The sequence below is a fragment of the Octodon degus genome, unplaced genomic scaffold, assembly GCF_000260255.1.
Source record: "Octodon degus isolate 3935 unplaced genomic scaffold, OctDeg1.0 scaffold00005, whole genome shotgun sequence".
NCBI classification, from domain to species: Eukaryota; Metazoa; Chordata; class Mammalia; order Rodentia; family Octodontidae; genus Octodon; species Octodon degus.
This window is the reverse complement of record NW_004524581.1, coordinates 20195352-20214572: the sequence shown is the minus strand read 5'-3', so window position 1 is coordinate 20214572 and position 19221 is coordinate 20195352. Positions and strand designations below refer to the sequence as shown.

The 19221-nt window shown below is 49.3% G+C and overlaps 1 protein-coding gene across 4 annotated transcripts in view; it reads right to left on the bottom strand.

The window, feature by feature from the left end:
* Adgrf5 (adhesion G protein-coupled receptor F5) overlaps positions 1 to 19221 on the bottom strand; it is a 67775-nt gene that overhangs the window by 5799 nt on the left and 42755 nt on the right. For 3 of the 4 annotated variants that reach the window (XM_023719231.1, XM_023719229.1, XM_023719239.1), the window contains exons 7-17: positions 18566 to 18624; positions 17638 to 17777; positions 15237 to 15461; positions 14143 to 14346; positions 7909 to 8064; positions 5678 to 5818; positions 5321 to 5530; positions 4544 to 4756; positions 2895 to 3050; positions 1482 to 1687; positions 345 to 524 (exon numbers count right to left, since the gene is read on the bottom strand). In XM_023719231.1, the coding sequence (XP_023574999.1) occupies positions 345 to 524; positions 1482 to 1687; positions 2895 to 3050; positions 4544 to 4756; positions 5321 to 5530; positions 5678 to 5818; positions 7909 to 8064; positions 14143 to 14346; positions 15237 to 15461; positions 17638 to 17777; positions 18566 to 18624 (1890 nt within the window). The remainder of the gene's footprint in view (positions 1 to 344; positions 525 to 1481; positions 1688 to 2894; positions 3051 to 4543; positions 4757 to 5320; positions 5531 to 5677; positions 5819 to 7908; positions 8065 to 14142; positions 14347 to 15236; positions 15462 to 17637; positions 17778 to 18565; positions 18625 to 19221) is intronic. The other variant, XM_023719243.1, reaches the window with a different exon arrangement.

Sequence of the window (19221 nt, the reverse complement as noted above, 5' to 3'; positions counted from 1 at the left end):
TTTTTTGTGGGTGGCAAGAAGTCACCAGAAAGAAAGTTTAGAACACGGTCATGCCCTGAAGCCTGCTTTGTACCCATTCTAAAAGCCTTTCGTTCCTAGCTTTTCTGAAAAACTTACAGGAATTCATTCTATTTGAATAAAGAAACTAAAGCGGAGATTTACTGCAGAAATCTTCTTAAGGCCCCAAAATGAATTCTGGAAACACCCTGAGGCACCCTCAAAAAGCTGGTGGGCTCTAATAACCAGATACTCACTTTATGAGAAATGGAGAGGTTGAAGCTATGGGAAGGGATTGAACACAGTCATGAGGGGTGGTGAGCAGGGAGCCCCAAGTCCAGCCTTACCTTCATCATCTCTGGATTCACTTGCGTTGGAACGGTTGAGAGCAGGTCAAGGATGTTGATGACAGCACCCAGGCTCCCAGGAGACGACTGTATCTCTTGCTCCTCCCTGCCAGTGCTGAGAGAAAGATTCTTCAGGTACTTGGGGAGGTTCTGGTCCTGAGAGGGGCTCTTGATCAAAGCCTGGTGAAGCAAAAGCCCAAACAAAGAGAAAAATGCCTGAATTTTCTCAGCCCTTGAGTTCTGCTGACCCCTTCACACAATTATTTCTTCAAGTTCTAACTTGGGATGCTTTGCCTCTCTCGTTTTCAGCCATCAAGGTCTAACACAAATGCCAAGGGTTCGAGCAACGCCTAAGTAAGGAGAGTCTATTATTTATCAATCAGGGGCCAACATGATCTCTCAACTTTGTGAGCATCTATAATTATGCTTTGCACTCAACAGGCATTTTAATGTGTTGGCTGTGAGATAAGCAGATACAAAGAAGGTAATTTGCTAAGACACAAATCAGAGTTACCCATATTTCCTAGCTCTTCCTTTCTCTGGCAGAAACATAATCAGCCCTGGCTATCTTGAGATTTTACCATTCTTTATAACCCCTGTAGTTCTAACTCAGCTATATATTGATGGTGGTTCAGAATCCCCACTGAGCATTTCATCAAGTGCAGAAGTGCCATTTGTTTATTTTAATCAAAGAAAGGAATTTCCCCTGCTACACAGCAGCCAACTGGGTTGCAGCTAAGGTGAAGTAGCCTTTCGGAAATAGAGGTGGCCCGTAAGGATTGAGCAAATCCCAGCCCTGGAAAAGCATGGAGCCCAATTACTTGTCAATTGAATCATATTTTTTCTATTATTCCTCTTTCTAAAAATAATCATAGCTATTTCATATCAAAATCATTTGAAGGAGATGGACAGAGAGCAGCTCTGGACATGGGGGCTAAGAACTCAAGGTTAAGGTCCCGGCTGGTCTTGGCACAGAGCACCTGCTTTATCCAGTTTATTGGGTTTAAACCGCTCTAGGTTCACATCTCCTTTGGAAATAAGCACACAGAAGTAACTTTCTGAGTAACACCAAGCAGTCCTGGCCCATCTTCCTAGGTGTGAGAAATCCTCCCAGCCAGCTTTCTGGGCAGAGCTCACCTCTGCCAGCTGGAGCAGGTCGTTGATGGGGGCGGAGATGCAGCCCTTCCTCTCCACCTGCCACTGGGAGCCCACGCATCTGTAAGTGACAATCCCACCAGTGATCCTGTCGGTGCTCCTAGCGTCTGAGAACTGGCACAGCTTCTGGATGACCTTTCCAGGCTCTCCAACGCCGATGACAGGGTCGTTGCATGTGACGTTCTCTTCTGCATTGGAAAATACAAAGACAAGGGACCACTGAAAGGAGGAGGTAGGGCCAGGCTGGGGAGGACTGAGATTGAATTCCTGCTTCTCTTTAGTGTTGGTGACCCTGTAAGAGTCACTCAATTTTAAAGTTACTGCTCCTTGTTTTTTTTTTAATACATGGTCTACAGGGTCTCACTACACAGGTCATACTCCTAGTAATCCTCCTGTTTTCAGCTGCCCAAACGCTGGGATTACAGGCACGCGCCACCACACCCAGTCTCAATCGCTGTCTCAATGCGCCCCGGGGGTGGGGCTGGCGCTTTATGCCAGAAATCAAAAGGGAGGAAAGGGATGACACAGAAAATCACAGGGGAAGGAAAGGCAGACCAGACCAAAGCAGATGGGGACAGCGACAGACAGGGCAGTCGGGCTGTCAGGCTGGGTGCTGCAAGGTTGCTGGGCAGCGGTGGCAGGACAGTGCAGAGAGGGGAGTGTGTGAGGGAGTGGGGAGGGCGAGGGCCTACCCTACCATCACACTGCTGAGCTGCCACTGCTAACAAGGTCTCTGTCACTGCCTGGGGGGACTTTGGGAGCTGCTGCCAACATAAACCAAAATCACAGTGATTATGGACCTCCACAGGTCAACATGGGGTGCAGTGATTACTCCCAGAGCCCATCCAGAGGCAATGACTAGGCATCTCAGACTCTGGTACCCTGGGGACAAAGCTTGCACCCCAAATTTTATCAGACTGATTCACAAACGAGGAGTGCACGCCACGGGGCCCTTGATGTTGCCTGATTCTGAGCAGACAGAGTCATCCTGTAGTTCTCACTATTCTGCCTTCCACCCAGGCATGAAGCATTCCATGGACAGGGCTGGCAGCAGGCAGTGGCCCTAATATGCCCTGGAGATGCAATCCTGTCCCAGCAGGTTGAATCAGTGACTTTCCAAGTGAGGAAGAAAGTCCACTGGTTGGACACATAACTCAGAAAACACAAAGTCTCTGGAGGTCTTGCAGTGCCAAGTTTAGTAATCTCAACATTTGCCCGGGGGTGGGGCCGGCGCTTTATGCCAGAAATCAAACCCCGGTCCCTGCGCCTGCCTAAGAGGCTCCTTGCTTTCCAATGCCATCAAAGCCGCTTCCACGGTCGTTGCCTGATTCCCCACAGGCCTCCAATCTCTAGAGAATGCACGGATGAGTGAGGCACGACTTAAAATGCACTTACCGGGTACCAGACTCAGCTTCATGGAAGAGCTGCGGACCGAACTGTTAGCGGCGTTCGTGAAGTGGCAGAACACATCAATGTTTTTGGGACACTGGGACACTGGGCTGGGAGTGGAGCTGTATTTGTAGCACACTTGCTTTCCCTGCACTTCTCTGGCTGAAGATAGAGATGAGGAGAACAGGAAGTCACGACTCAAGGGTCCCAAGCACAGGCTGCATCAGGACAACCCAAAATGAATAAGCCTGTCCGAGGAACACGCTTCACATCCAGCAGTGCTAGGATCCCTTCGCCTACCCATCATGCCCTGTGCGCACTCGCTTCATCCCACGCTGCCTGCACCGCTCTGGTTCATAGTCACTTCTTCTGGGCCTTTCCTCATCACCAAGCCACACCTCCCATAGAGGACACCCCTGCTCCTCTCCATCCTTGCGTCTTCCAAGGCTCAGCCAGCTTCTGTGCAGTCTTCTCTAAACATTCCAGGCTTTCCTAGAGTCTTGCTTTCCTACACGGGCACGATGCTCCCAACCCAGACCGCTCATTTCCAATACTTATTGCTGTGTGCATGGGCGTCCGTGACATGGGTCTTTCCACGTACTGAAATACGGGCCTGTGTTCTTTTCTTTTCCGTTCCTTGATTTGTATGATGTCTTACCTTGAGCAAATCCTCAATTTTTTTTCTTTTTTTAATAATGGGTTTGGGAAGAAACCTGTGCTGTGACATTTGAGATTATGAGCTCACCTATGGCTGATTTTTCATCCAGGAATCCTGAGGGATGCTAATAAATGGACAGCTTTAAGCTGCGCGCTCTTTAGCTTGTTGCCCCTGACCCTCCTACAGAGTGATCATCCACAGCCTGAGGCTGTGGAGAGCAGGGCAGTCACAATTGCCACTGCCCAGCGAGCAGTGAGGCCACCCCTCCATTCAAGCCAAAGGATTCTGCCTCCTGGCCTCTTCTTTGGCTAGCGTGTTCTCTTGGAAGGTCCTGACACTGTGCCCTGGGGCAAGCTTCCTCAGGAATGTAGAAAAAGCTTTTTTTTAATGCCCCTCCCCCAAAGGTTCTGGGTCTCTGACGTTAACAACTGCCTATGGGGAAGCTTCGGCTCTTTTTTTTTTTTTTTTTTTTTTTTGGTATGTGGTGCTGAGGATCAGACCCAGGACCTTATGCATGCAAGGCAAGGCCTCTGCCACTGAACCATGTCCCCAGCTCACTGGCCCAGCATTATTCTGAAGTACCATTTCTATTTGTTTTTCCTCTATGGTACAAGTGCTTGGTTATTCCTCTTACTTTCTTACATGTTTCATGATACACTGAAGAGGATTCTTGTTTGCTTTTCCTTACATGGTCCTAGAGCTGGAACCCAGGGCACCGTGTGCACTGGGCAATTTGCCCCAAGCTCCAGCTCCAGTCCTGGTGTCTCTCCTGCAGCTTAGGAAGAGCCCATCAGACTGCTCAGCTGGCGACTCCCACGACGGAGCCTCAATACCGCCCTCCACAGCTCCCTCTACACAGGAAGGATCCAGCGTCCCAGCCTCAGTAGGTGTCACCTCACACCACAGAGCAAAATCACGAATGTTCATGGGGCTCTATTCTGTTACATCCTGACTCTGGCAGTGTCTCTACCCAAGGGGTCCATGACCCTCCTCTTACCAGCAGGAAAGAAGGAAGACTCCATTTCGAACATCACGGTGTAGTTCTCATCCTCCTCCACGCAGCACCTGAAGTGATGGGAGTCTGAGCACAGACCGCTGGCTTCCAAAGGATCGACCATGATGTTTGGTTCCAGAGGCAGTGGGTGGACAGTGACATCTTTGGTGGCCTCGTGGCATGTGTTCTTATATTGGAATATGCAGTGGTATGTTCCTGAGTGGGAGGAAGACAAATGAGGTGGAGAGAAACACTTACTGGAAAGGCTGAGCAGAGGCTAAGCTTTCCCTGCCCTGTGTGGAAAAGGGCTCATGAAACCTTCCCAGACAGAGGAGAACATGCCTGCCTGGTCTCCTGGTTCTCTTTACCTGATGGACTAAGCAGTCACTCTCTAAATAAACACTTAGGCTCAAAGAAAACCAAGAGGCTGACACGAGGTAGGCAGTAGACGAGGACTGCACATTGTCCTCCCAATTTCTATTCCAAGGCTCTTCCATGAACTCAGGAAATGAATGACCTTTTCTACATGTGGGGATGAGGAGGCTTTGAAGAGAGCTGGTGATGGAAAGCCTGGTTCTTAGGATCTAATCCCCGTTCTCTGTTTTGGGGTAAGTGGTATCTCTGCAGGACCTCATCTCCCATATCTGTAGGATGACACAGTGTCATTGTCCCCAGAGGCTGCTACATCTACTGTGAGTGACCAGCATAAGCATCCAAGTGGACCCAGGATGGCACCTGTCCCTTCAAGCTTCTCATGACCCAGTGTGGCTGTCCACTCACCGTTCCACTCCCTGGTCGACGTCTGCACTGTCAGCACTGACTCCGTTCCACCCGGATGCTCCCTCGTGGCATAAAACCTTTTGTGTATCTTAATCCCAGCAGAAGTGTTCCAATACACGTCTTCATAGTTACGCACATTGCTGGTGCATTTTATAGAAAAGCTTTGTCCCTCAGAAACAGAAATTGGGTCCGGGGTTATTGTTAGTTTGGCTGAAAGAATGCAAACGAGACAAATAAAACGAAGCTGACCACGAGTCCATGGTTTCGTCTTTCTAGTGACATCGACACGAGCAGAACTTAGGAGAGAGACAGCACACGGGGCGTGACAACTGCACTATGTCAGCGCGCGGTTGGTACCTGGCTGCTCCCGGGCTTTCTGGGTGGCTAGGCTGCTGCTGGTGGCACTCTGAACTGTACTCACTTCCGTCGTGTGCCTACTCTCTTCCGTCGTGTGCCTCATGAGTTCGTGAACTTCCCCTTTGTGGGTGGAATTATCTCCTGATGGTCAGCAGGGTGAAAGGTGCACATTAGGGGTGCTGACTTCATCCCAGCTCCCCTCCAACCTCCTGCGGATGCCTCTGGGAGGATCGGGCTCGGTTCTTGAAGCTGCTTTCCCTCTACTCTGGCAACCTACCTTTCCGCAGCCTGCGGCGCTCCTCCATCTCAGCATCTCTGGAATGCTGGGAGCCCTCTAGGGGGAGCCTTTTGCTCTCCTGTCTCCATGTCCCCTGCCCTTAGCGTTAGACCCACTATGCTGTCAGGGCCTAACGAGCCAGCGAGAATCCTGGAACTGCATTTCCGGTTGGGGAAGCATGAATTTTGGTGCCTGAGTTACTGTATTTGCATTCACTTGGGTCAACTAGGTTGTTAGGCACCTTAACATTAACTCTATATAATTACATAATGAAAATTATATACTTATAATTCACTCAAAATTATATACTTATATTATGAATATAATTCATTATGTAAGTAGCTGTATTTCCTTGCTTTCTGGAAAGTTCCTCAGATTTGTGAGAAATTGTCATCGAAAATGTCCACAAGGCTGTTACAAATATAGAAGTCACAGGACTGTCCCACTGTTTTGGGCTTGGCTCTACTTTGTTTTGTCTTTTTAAATCTGTTTCACAGATTAATGGGTTTCATTTGGGCAGAGTTGTACCCGTGCAGAGCACGCTTTGATCATTTTCCCTGTCTCCTCCTCCTCTTCCTCCTGGCCCCTCCTTCACCCCTGTTCCACAGTTGTGGGGTCGCTGTGTGTAATATAGCTTGCTGTCTTTCCCAGTCTCTTGGAGCTCATCTTCTACATGGGTGACTTTCAGGAAAGTCATCCACTTTACTCTTCTGAAGCAGGAGAGCTTCGTGCCCTGAGCCCACTGTACTGGGCTGCTTTTCCCATGTAAAATGCTGTTTTCAATAATAATCAAAAGAAATCAGGTCTTTCCTACACAGCCTTCAGTGGCTGGGGTTCATGCCTTGAGATCCAGCTCAAAGCCACTCCTGCATGGTATAACGTGGCCCTCACTGCCCATGGGGATCCGGAGACAGCTCCTTCAGACTGGGCTACTTCTGACAGGGGAACACAAAGGCAAGTGGAACCCTAGTCTGCCTCTCTGGCATCCCCGCTTCCAGACCAGAGTTTGTTCAGCAAAGCAGAAATGTGTCTCTAAGACCCACAGCAGATTTGTACATAGGAGCAGAGTTGCAGAGAGGAGCTTGGGTAAGGATGAGGTCATGCTGAGCTCCTCAGTGCCCTAGGTGAGTATGTCTGGAAGTCATGCCAGTCATGTGGCCCACGGAAACCAGATGTGGTTGTCTCATAAACGCCAAGTCAGAATTGCAGAAAACAAAAATAAGAGTAGTGGGGGCTGTTTTCAGCAGTCCTTTCACTAAGTTTTGAAAAAGAGGGTTGATGGTGTAGCCCAGTGGTATCTTTGTAAGACAGGTGGGCAAACATTTGCAGCTATGGGTGACATGACAATGCTCTGTGAGAGAAACAGTGTATGTGAGATTGAACTGATACTGCCTAGACTGAATTGATACTCACTAGACTGAATTGATACTAGACTGAGTTGATACTGCCTAGATCGAATTGAGGCATTAAAAGGCACTGCTTCTATTTTAAAAGCAGAACCAAATATTCAATTATCAAAGCTTTGCGCAGCATTATTTATGGAACTGATGAAGTGGGAGAGGAGGAAGCAGGGAAATGAGTAGAGGAGGAGGGAGTAAGGCTGTCTGGAGGGAAGAAGGAGCTGAGAGGGAAGGAGGTGAAAGCCCTGGGGTTTTCTCATGGTGACCAGAAAGGACAGATTGGAACCCATACTCCTCTTCTCCTCTTCTGCCTTACAGGAGGGTGCAGCCCATCCTCCCTGCAGCTGGGTTCCTCAGTCCTGCCCTTCCCAATTTACAAGCTTCCATCTGAATTTAAAGGGCAGAGAGGGAAACCTCTCCTGTCTCCTAGCATGTGGCTGGCTCCAACCACAGGCCACTGTCAGGAACACCTGGCTTTCTTGCCCGTGTATTCCCGGTGGCTCACGAGGAGTGTGGCATCTCCATGGCCAACTCTTTAAGGCCAGAGCTCTTACCCACAGGGATGAATGTCACTTCTATGGTCTTGCTGCCCCTGGCTCCGTAGCCACTGGAGAACTCGCACGTGTAGTTGACTGTTGCCGGGCAGTGGGTCCTGTTGGCCTGCAGGGTGTACCTGCTGCAGCTGGAGTCCAGGTCCTGGTCCTTATGTCCTGCAAGTACAGAAGCGACTCCCATACTGCCGCTGCTTTCTGGCTCTGACCTACACCGAGTATGGTTTGGCGAAAACGTTCATGCTTTCCCAGTCCCCAGCAGCTGAGCCCCTCCCTTCCCTGTCATTTCCAGAGATTTCACGCCCACTGCGTATCCTGCCCCTGGCCTAGGGCTCTGGGTTGGTCCATGAGCTTTTCCTGCTCCTGTCCCTCTGTGCTCTCCCCTCCCACCCTGCCTTCCACCAACCCTTCCTAAGACACTCTTCTAACACTGCCTTGAAAAACAGAAAGAAAAAATAATAATAATATGCCTCTTGATTCATGCCAAAGTATATCGGCCTCTTTAGCTCTGTGAAATGTTTGATGGATGTGGAGCTGGCTTTCCTTCCTAGCTTCTGATCAAATCATCCAGTTTCCACCCATTCCTCACAGATACAAGTATCCCTCACGCCCTAGTAGGCTGAACCCTCCATTTACCTGCAAAGCCCTCTCCTCTGAGTCCCGAGACCCCCCATCACCCTTCCTTTCCCGTGCCTTTTATGTCCTCTTTCTTCTTCCATCTGGCCACAGTTGCCCCCAAACCTTCCCTTCCCACAATGATCTGTCCCCAGTGCTGAGGCTCTCCGGCCACCTCTTGTTCTTCCACTACGTTTCTGCATCTTCCGCCACACCTCTGAATTCCTCAACTCCCACTTCTCATCAAATCTTTGTAATTGGCCTTCTTTTGTCACCACCCATGCATGTTTAAAATACAGAGTGGTGATGTTCAATTGGGGAAAGTGGTCCATGCCTGTAATACCTTGGTCATTTCCAGTTCCTCCTTCTCTTGGACTCCTTCATCCTGAACGCTTCCTTGTCTCATGTCTACCCACCAGCTTCCTATCATTGCTTCTTTATTTTATTCATTTATTTATACATTGGACTTCTTATGTCAGAGAAAACACATTTAACTCTCCAAGTCTGGCTCACCATGGGCTTTCCTCAGCCTCTACCAAAAGTGCCCTGCAAGGCCCACAGTGGCCTCCTCTCCCCACTTCTGGGGCCTCTTCTTGGCTCCCACACTGGGGACTTCCCGCCAGGCCTCTCCTGCTTCTCTCTGTCATCATCCTCCCTCTGGGCCTCCTTTCAGCTCCTTTCTTACTGCACCCTCCATACTCACTGGTGTTACCTGGGATATTGGGCTCCAGACATCGACCCTCTTTTTTCAAGTATCTCCACTCCTTCCTTCCCCAGCCATCTCCCCCACCGCCACTCTGCATCTGCACATCCCCAACTTTGCAAGACAGGTGGAAAAACATTTGAGGCATGGGGTGAATTATGCTTTATAGGAGAAATGATACCTTAAAGACTGAACTGACCCTCGCTGTGCTGAATGAGGCATTAAATAACACTGTTTCAACATTAAAATAATAACAAAGGATTAAGTTCTTAAGCTTTCTGTGACATGACTTCCTGGACAGGGTGAAATGGGAGAGGAAGGGGCCAGGGAGATGGCGCAGTGGAATAAGTGCTTCCTTGGCAAGCGTAAGGGCCTGAGGTCAATCCCTGGTTCCGCCAAAAAAAAAAAAAAAAAGAAAGAAAGAAAGAAAGAAAGAAAGAAATGGGAGAGGAGAGATAATACTTTAAGACAGAATTAAGACTAGCTGGACTGAATTGAGGCATGAAAAACCCTGTTTCCGAGAGAAATGTCCTTGCTGGAAACTTCAGAAGCAAATGCCCAAGCACTGACGACATCTCCGGTACCTCCAACTCAACACGTGGGATGTATTCATCCCCAGACAAAACCCGCACGTCTTCCTGCATTTCCTCTCCTTGCCAAGGCAGCTCCCCAGACTGGAAACCTTACCATCACCTGTAATGACTTCCCTTTCCTCGCTTTGTCCTTGGGCGAAGTGCTAAGGGATCTCTTGGACTGCATTTCTGAAGCACTGCTGTCCTAGCCCAAGGTCACTGCCCAAAACCCTCTGTCAGTTCTGACCATTGGAAACTATTACAGCTGAGCTTATATCTCCCGTAATTTGCCCTTCAGCTTACTGTTTACTCTCCCTGAACATTATTTTTCTAAAGTACAGTGCTGAGTGCTTGCTTTCCTTTTATGTTGAAAATCTCACCATGAGGTACAGAGGAAAGTAAAAATGTTCTTAGAATAGAGTATGACATTTATTCACAGTATGGTTATAATCCACCCTCTACTCTCGGTCTCATTCTACATCATTCTCTCAAAATCCACATTCCCTCTTGGGCCTTCCACACATTGGCAACACCACTTCTCCAAGCCTGGTCACCCCTAAAGTGGCTCCCTCTCCTCCTCCTGACTCTCACTCACCCTTAGAAAGCCAGCTTTTCTACCAACTGTCTAAGTCTTCATCAACAACAAGCCACGCAGGAGGGGATGCATGCAGAAAGACACAGAAATCTCAAGGATGTGTAGTAGGAAGTGTCCATGGGAGCAGGCTCAATACCAACATGTTGTAGGCAAATTAAAGGGGAGAATGTTTCAGCTGGGAGACAGAGTGATTTCAAATGAGGGGAAGCTTGATTGTGGACCTGAAAGACACCTATGGGTTTAGTGGAAAGTTCTGCTGTGTGGCTGTGGTGCTGTGTGCCTGTAAACTGGTGCTTCTTGTAGAAATTCTCTTTATACCAAACTGGTATTGTGGTCTCCTTCAGATACCAGAACCTGGGGCGTTTGGCCTCCCAAGAGGGCATCCAGAAATGATAAGGAGCAGTTTTTCCTCTCCCATCTCTAGTGCTAGTGTTGGAGGGTAGAGTCCAGCGTGGCTATTGAGCACCCTACAGTGCCCAGGACAGCTCACAGAGAAGGCAGGTCAGGCTCAAAACATCTGTGCCCAAACCTCTGTGAGATAACCACATACAAGTCTATTGAAGAATGGATTCTACAGTTAAGTGAAAATTGCAGTTGTGGAGGGAACCAAGCAGCAGCTTGCAGGCCCTCAGTGACCATATACATGTAGGCAGGCTAGATCTCATCACCAGAGAGGGGACCCAGCTCCATGGAGACAGTAAACTTGTCTTGGAGAAGAACTGGGCTGACATGGACATTCTGTGCTCCCATAGGGCTGCAGCATGAGCAGCACCAGACGCTGCATAGCAGTGCTGAGTGGGTCCCCTGGATGGTGCTATGCTTGCTATGGAGTGGACAAGTACAAGCCTGCAGCTCATGCACAGCCAGCATGCCAGACCTTCCTCCGCAAGTGCGGGGGGACTGTGGCAGCCACTGTCCAAGGCCTTTCCTTAGGGGTGAGCAGAACCAAGGTGCTGAATGGAAACAATCATAATGGAGAGGTGATGACAATACATGGCGAATGTTTTTAAAACTGTATCACAGTATAAGACGTACTGCTATTAGTCACCCTAAAAATAGGGTTTTTTATTTTTTTTTTATTTTTTTGGGGGGGTTTTTTAAAAAAATGTATTTAGTACAGAGTCTACTGGGTCTCACTATGTAGTTCAGACTCATAGTGATTCTCCTGTTTTCAGCCTCCCAAGCACTGGGATTGCAAGCACTTGCCACCATGCCCAGTCTTAGTCACCGTCTCAAGAGTGTCCCTGGGACAGGGTGGGCACGGTACACTGGAGATCGAACCCAAGCCACTATTCTCTGACTAAGTAGGCGCTTTAGTCTGCTGAGCTATCTGGCCTGCCCTTCAAAGTAGTTTTTAAAAGTCCCCTTCATGGGACCAGTGAGATAGCTCAGCAGACTAAAGAGCCTGCTTAGGCAAAATTGCCACTGGATCCCCAGCACCACATGCCATGCCAGCCCTTCCCCCAAGGTGGGCTGAACTGGCCAAAGTACAGGTGTAGTAGCACACACCTGTAATCCCAGCACTGGGGAGGCTGAAAGCAGGAGGATCACCACAAGTCTGAGCTGTGTAGTGAGACCCTGCAACAACCAAACACAAAAAAAGTCTTTGAGGGAACTTTGAGCACACTTATCTCATTCTTTTTTACCAGGGATTGAACTCAGACCCTTGCGCTTGCCGGGGAAGCACTTATTCTACTGAGCCATCTCCCTGACCCCACTTATCTCATTCTTGGCAATGTATTAAAATATTCCCTGTATATTTTAACTATGCCTTGTAATTGAATGCATTGAATCATCCACAATAACTTTCATGATAATGATGAGATCCTTAAAGAAGATCTCTCTACTTTTCCCCAGTGCAGTGAGAGATTTTTATGCGTTATTGTTCATAAAATCAGAAATTCTCAGTGGGCACGGTGGTGCCCTGCTGTAATCCAAGCACTCAGGAATCCAAGGAAGAAGCATCTTGGGTTCAAGTCCAGTCTTAGACATTGAGAGACTGTGTTTCCAAAACCCAGAAAACAAACAAAACAAAACTCCCAAAAACACAGCCAGAAAGGCTCCTCTTGCTCGTCACTTCCAGTCTTCTCTCACTTCAGAACAGCTTAGAAATGAGAGTCGGGCCAGGGAGATGGCTCAGTAGAATAAGCACTTCCCTGGCAAGCTCAAGAGCCTGAGTTCAATCCCCGGTTCCACCAAAAGAATAAAAAGATTGATGCAGCAATCAGAAGGAGTTATAAAAACTAAAGATAAAAATAAATGAGAGTCATTCACACAGTGAGCTTGGGACCCCTTGGGAAGAGGGACATGGTGTGCTACCACACTTCCTTCCTACAAAACTGGGTCCTGAAAGCAAGTATGATAGTTGGAGAAAGAGCTGCAGAGAGAGGTTGCCAAGGGGTGGAGGAAGAAGGGCCTCGAGCCAGTGCAAAGGCTGAATTCATCAGACAGCTGACAGCCAGGTCCTGGGGCAGTGGCCCTGTGGCAGGAAGCCCATTGTTCTGGTGCAGTGGACTCAGCCTGCTGTGAGCCCTGGGCTTTCAGAATGTCACAGAGCAGGTCTGGAGCACTGCAGCACAGATTTCCTGGTTCCTCTCAGGGGGGCCCCATCCAGGCATGGAAGGCTTCCCTGGCAGGACCACAGGGACCGTGCAAGCTCTCTCGACCACCTGGCAGTGCCTGCAGGATGCCTACACCTCTTCCTTAAAATCTCAGAAGTGACTCAATGTGTCAGGTGTGGTATTTTCAAGTTATTCTATGTCTTTTTCTTTTTTTTGTATAGGGTCTACAGGGTCTTACTACACAGATCCTCTTGTTTTCAGCCTCCTAAGCCCTGGTATTACAGGCACACGCCACCACTCCCAGTCTCAGTCGCCAGCTCAGTGAGCCCTGGGGGCGGGGCTGGCACAGCATGTGCTGCCAAAAATCAAACCATACTCCCTACGCCTGCCTAAGCAGGCCCTTTAGTCTGCTGAGCTATCTGGCCAGCCCTAAGTTATCCTATGTCTTTTCTATTCTTCTTGCAACTTTAAGACACCCTGCAGGTCAGCCTGCTTTGCAGAGTAGATGTGCTCAGAAAAATCTGCATGTCAATTGATCTTTTGATATATTTAAAGTCATGTAGTCCAAGAGAAGAGGCTTTGTAAAATAAAGGCACATGCATGGATGAAGTGCATAAGTAAAGCCACATTCTAGTTTGAAGATTTTTTTTTTCTTCAGAGATGAAGAGAACCGACTGATCTTACATGGTTTCCAGGTAGAAAATAAACTTCTTCCATCCAATATGCCAGGCCAGCCTGCACCAGTGCTGGCCACAGGATGGGTAACACCTTGTGAGACAAGATCTATGGTGAGTCCTAATTATTTTCTTTTTACATCATGACCACCTTGGATAAGTCACTGTACGTGGACTTCTGTTTCTTCACTTACATATTGAAGATAAAAGGCCGGCTTCAAACTAGTGGTCAAGTGCAAATGTCATTAAAAAGCAATCATAAACCACTACAGAAAACATTCGTGATTGCTGCTTCTCCTTAGTAGCACCATTGTACAGTAGTGTAAACTGGAGGTCAGATCCGAGAGAGAGAGAGAGAGAGAGAGAGAGAGAGAGAGAGAGAGAGAGAGAGAGAGAGAACACCCAGGTTTCTCTCAAGGTCTGACGATCAGAAGAAAGCAGTCGTCCGAGTCCCCCACCCCATTGTGCGTTTCCACTCCGCCCTTGCGCCACAGTGTGTGTGTGGGGGGGTGTGCACCTGGGATGCTCACGCTGTCTTCTTGCTTCCACTCTATCGTGCTCCAGTTCACCTTCCTCTCGCTGCAGCACCTCAGCGACACAGGACTGTTGTCACACTTCACTTCCGCTGTTTCATTTGCCAGAATTCGGAAGGGTGTCACGTTGATGCGTTTTTCATTCGCAAATTCAAAGATATCTACTACCAGCTTGCAAGCATAGAGACCTGCATAGGATACAAGGGATCATTTACAGGGACTACTCCCATATGCATCCCCTTCCAGGACGCCTGCCCGCCCGGCTCCGAGAACACGGCTGCTCTCTGTGGAGCTCCCTGTTTGCAGCCCTGAGACTTGGGCCAACCCTGAGCCGCTTCTCCAGGACCACCCAGGACACGTTTGTGCAATGCATGGAGTCCCGGAGCCCTGAAGGGAAACTGAGAGGAGCTCTAAGGGAAACTGCAGATTCATGGATTTTGCTAGTGAGAAACAAGAGGATTGGAAGAGGTAACATTGGAAAGCCCTGGAGAATAGAAGAGTGTGGATCACTTCGGGATCCTTCTTAGTCCTGTGGTAAAATTGGGCTTAACCAAGAGACCAGTAGGTCTGTAGTAGTCCTCCTTGGTAGGTGAAGAACAAGAAAGGTTGGCTTCTGGTTTACAATGGGCTCATTAAATTGCAAGATGTGTTGGGCCCATCTCAAGTTTCTGAATTAAGTTTTAGGCTTCTGGAGCTGCTTGGGGTGGGCAGGAAGGCAGAGAAAGGCACTGCAGTAGAGCAAAGGAAGATCCGATGGCAGAGAGAAGGCTGTGCTCACTCTTGGCTTGGGGACGGCCCAGGAATGCACCCAACTCCATACATGAGATATGCACCGCTTGTCATGTCATTTTGGTTCAATGAATCTACTTCAGATGTTTTAGATTCAATGGAAAAAATTCATAATAAAATAATGCTATGTACAAAATAAAAATCAATTCATCTTAAAGGCATGTAAAGGCAAAAGCCACGAGAGGAGATTTTTATGGTGAAGCTCCATGTCTAGACATCCCTTTCTGGAACGCTTAGGACTGTCCGAGTGGCACATCTGCCCCTGCCAGTGCCACTTTGGCCTCCTCACCTGCATCTTCCTGAGTGAAGTTGTGGATGGTGAGCCGGGACACGGAGTTCAGCTGCACAGTGGTGTACATGCAGTATCTGCTACTGTTCTGGAGCATGGAGAGGCTGGAGCGCTCTTTGCCATAGAACCATGACACGTTGGTGGACAGAGCTTCGTTTTCACACTCCACGACCACCTCGTCCCCTTCGAAGATGACTGCTGGGATGGTGGTTATCTTGGTTTCATCTGGAAATTCAAAGAAAGGGCATTAAGGCCTTGGAGCAAATAAACACAAAGGACGCTGCTCAGCGAGAGCCACCAAGGCCAGGATTCACAGTGCCCTGGGCATCCGCAGCATCTCCCACTCAGGGTCCTGGGGCCACCACCAGAGACCACAGGAAGTGCAGCCTGCCAGCTAGGAGGGGCATGGCTTCAGGTCTAGCTCTTTGTTCCATGTGTCCTGAGGTCACTTAGGTGTTCCTAATGGAAGGAACAGGGAAACCAAAGAGGTTTTCAATATTTCAAGCCATCCAGGAGGACAACTGCCCCACTGTTTTTGAGAAAGGGACACAGGCTAACAAATGAGAGACTGCTAGCTGCCGGCTGGAATCAGGTCAATGGCTTCTTATCAATAATTCTGAGCCTGGATTCCCTCAGAGCTTTGACCTGAGCCTTTGTTGAGTTAGAGATGAAAAAACAAATTAATTATCAGGAATAAATAAAGCATGCTGGGGAAGTAAGGATTTTTAAAGACCCAGTCTCCACGGACCCTTCAGAGTAGGTGCACTGGAGACTGATCGGTGTGGACGTGCATCCTGATTTGGTCCCATGGGTGACTGTGGGCCCTGGGAGACCTGCTCAGCTCACCCCATCTGGACAATAGCACCCCAACAGTGACCTTGGCAGGGGACTTGAGAAACCGTGGCTATTATTACTGCTCAGGTAGTAAAATTCCCCCAGAATCCCCGAATTGAGTCACTTCCTTGATAAAAACACACACACACACACACACACACACACACACACACACACACAATGTTTTTTGTATGTGTGTTTTGAGTGTCCTCTGGTTATGCAATATGTGTCTCCCTAGGGAGATTAGGGCATCCCGTTCTCCACAAGTCATGTGTACAGAGGAAGCTGGAGGATAGAGGGACTTAGCGAGGTCCCCATGAGGCTGGATGTCCAGCCAGACCCCCACACCTTATAAGTATAGCGATAAATCACATGCAGCACTGTGGAGTGAGCAGGTTGGTGTTCTAGGCCAAATAGCAGTGCTTAACTATATTTCTTAACACTTTTTCAAGGCCCCTGGTTGAAGTAAAAATTTAAAAAATCACATTCAACGCTGAGGCAACAGGTCTCCCATGCCTGTATAAGACCTGGCTCGGGCCTCGTGTGGCTCACGCTGAGCCTCTGCTGTGTCACCTGTGTGGCAGAGAAAGTGACGTCTGGACAGTGAAGGTGAGATTCGGTGCACACCCTGGCTCCACACAGAGAGCACTAGTGAGAAAGCTCGGTGCCTGGCCAGTGCTGGGGCCAGGAGGGCCAGGTCTTGAGGCTGTGCTGTGTGAGCCCATATTTTAGGCCTTTTATTCCATTTTCTGTTAGTCTCCTGGGTTGATCTGTATTGCTCCCTGTGTCTCCTGAAAGTACACTCTGCTAGATCACCCCGATAGAATGCTCCATCCCCCTGCAGAGATCTCTGATGCTTCCTGGGCTGGTTGTACTCTCTGAACAGTTTATGCTAGAGATGGCCCGACACTCAACGACATCAGCACAGGCTAGAAGCTGCCTACAAGGCCAAACTGACTCCCGACCTGGGGCTCCTACCTCTACCTGTGCCTCCAGTGTCCTCAGGACCTGCCCTACCCTGTGGGCTACAGAGAAGAACCGCCCTCAACCACACCACAGGCCACAGCGCCAAGGACAGAGCAGCTGCCAGTGGCCCTGCCCGTCATCTCTCACCCTCCTGGCTCCAAGTAGGAATGTGCCTGTAGGGACCAGAGACCCATGCTGTACCCCATTGACCAATGGGAGGAAAGCATTTAAAATGCTCTCATACATAGGCTCTAAGGCGGTGGCTCTGGAGCATTCCCATGCATGGGAGTCCCCTGGTGGCCTTGGCCCTTGCAGGTGTGAGGGCAGGGGAGGCCGAGACCCTCTGCTGTGGCCAAAGGTGATCCTGTTTGGTGTCATGGCCTACTGTGAGCATCTCCCATCCTTTACATCTTTGGATGTTCTTGACCCCTCAGCCCTGCATTCCAGGGTAGAGATGTGAGCCGGGCTGGCAGGCAGTGGCCCAAGAGGAAGAAAGGTTGATACCCAAGCCGCCCGTTGCTTTGTGACTTCCTAGGTTTAGCTGCAGCCACTACCAAGCTGCATGGAATCGACGCACGGAAAGCACAGTGGTGCCACTTACTGTTCACCCCTTGAAAGGAGCTTTCATCCACTTTGTAGGTCTGGTTGAGGTTGTCCAGCACCCGGCTGTTGGCCTTTTGGATCTCTGCAGGTTTGAGGGTTGTAGTCTTGAGTTCATAGCTCACAACCACACTGCCTTTGCTGGAGAGAAATCACGCCATTCAGCAAAGTAGTAACTGGCCTCTGGGAGTGCAGCTTCTTGAAGTTTATTTGCTCAAGAAAACAAAATAGTAGCAACCACCCAGGGAACTGTTAGGCTCAGCAATTGCCAACATAAACAAACCTATCTTCAAACTCAGTTGGAGGCAGGGCTCGCAGGCACAGGCAGGGAGTGGAAACGAAACTTGCTGCCAGGCGGCAACCAGTGGACAGAGTCCCACAGTCCAATCGTGGTGAGACAGCCCTGGGCCGGGATCTGCTGCCTGTGGCCATAGCCTGGTGGGCTCCGTGGTCAGTACCCAGACTAATGCTAAATGAAGGCAATGCCCTGCTGCTCCGTGACAGACCCCTGACTTCCAAGATGGGCAGCTACAGCTCTGAAAGCATACAGACCCCCTCAAGGGTGGGGACAAGCCCGGAACCCTGCTGACGTGACTGCTGGCAGCATCTTCCAGAATAAAGGCAACGTCCCACTGGATTATTTCATGTTTATGTCTTTAAACTCACTAGACTACAAACTCATATGTTGGTGTGTGATATTCTTGCATGTATCAAATGAACGCACCTCTCTGCTCTGCTGATTTCTAAACAGGGACATCTAGCCAGGAAGGGTGAGAGAGCCCTCTCAGAACTTCCTCTGTCTGTTTTTAATCCCTCCATCTGGTCTTAGTCTTCTCCCCCAGCCAGACTCTGCACATTAATGTTTTTCTTCCTTCACTGATATATTGGTTTTGCATCAAATAGAAAGAAGTAGATGACAGCATTCTTACGTGAACTCTTTCACAGTCACTGATTGGAAGCCTGATAAATTCCTGTATCCCTCCTGGAACTGGAAAAATAAAAAAAGGCAAGTGAGTGTCATGTATCAGAGGCTGGCCAGAGCTGCACAGATCTGAGCCACAGCTGGAAGCACGTGGTCCTCACCACCCTGCAGAGACCTTCTCATAAATATCCTGTCGTTCTGACATCTGCAGACCTCTGAAGCAGTCAGACTACCTATACCCATCTGGGCTCTTGGGGAAGCATCCGATGCTAGAGCAAGTATGCAGACGTGTCACCCTCAGGGAAGTGGCCAGGACAGGAGATGGGGTGGGAGTGGGGAGGGCAGGGACAGCCATCGGACCCTAGTGGAAGAGGAAAGAGGGGTTGGGAAAAGCAGTGAGGCCAAGCCTGTGAAGGTTCCAGTTTTCACAGTCTCCGGAGCTGGGGAGATGGCTCAGTGGAATAAGCGCTTCCCTGGCAAGTGCAAGTGCCTGAGTTCAATCCTCAGTTTTCCCAAAAAAAAGAGTCTACGGCCATACCACCCTGAACGCACCCTATCCCTTCTGATCTCGGAAGCTAAGCCCGTAGTACTTGGATGGGACACCCGTAGTACTTGGATGGGACACCGTCTCCACACCTGTGGGACAGGAGTCACAGATATCTC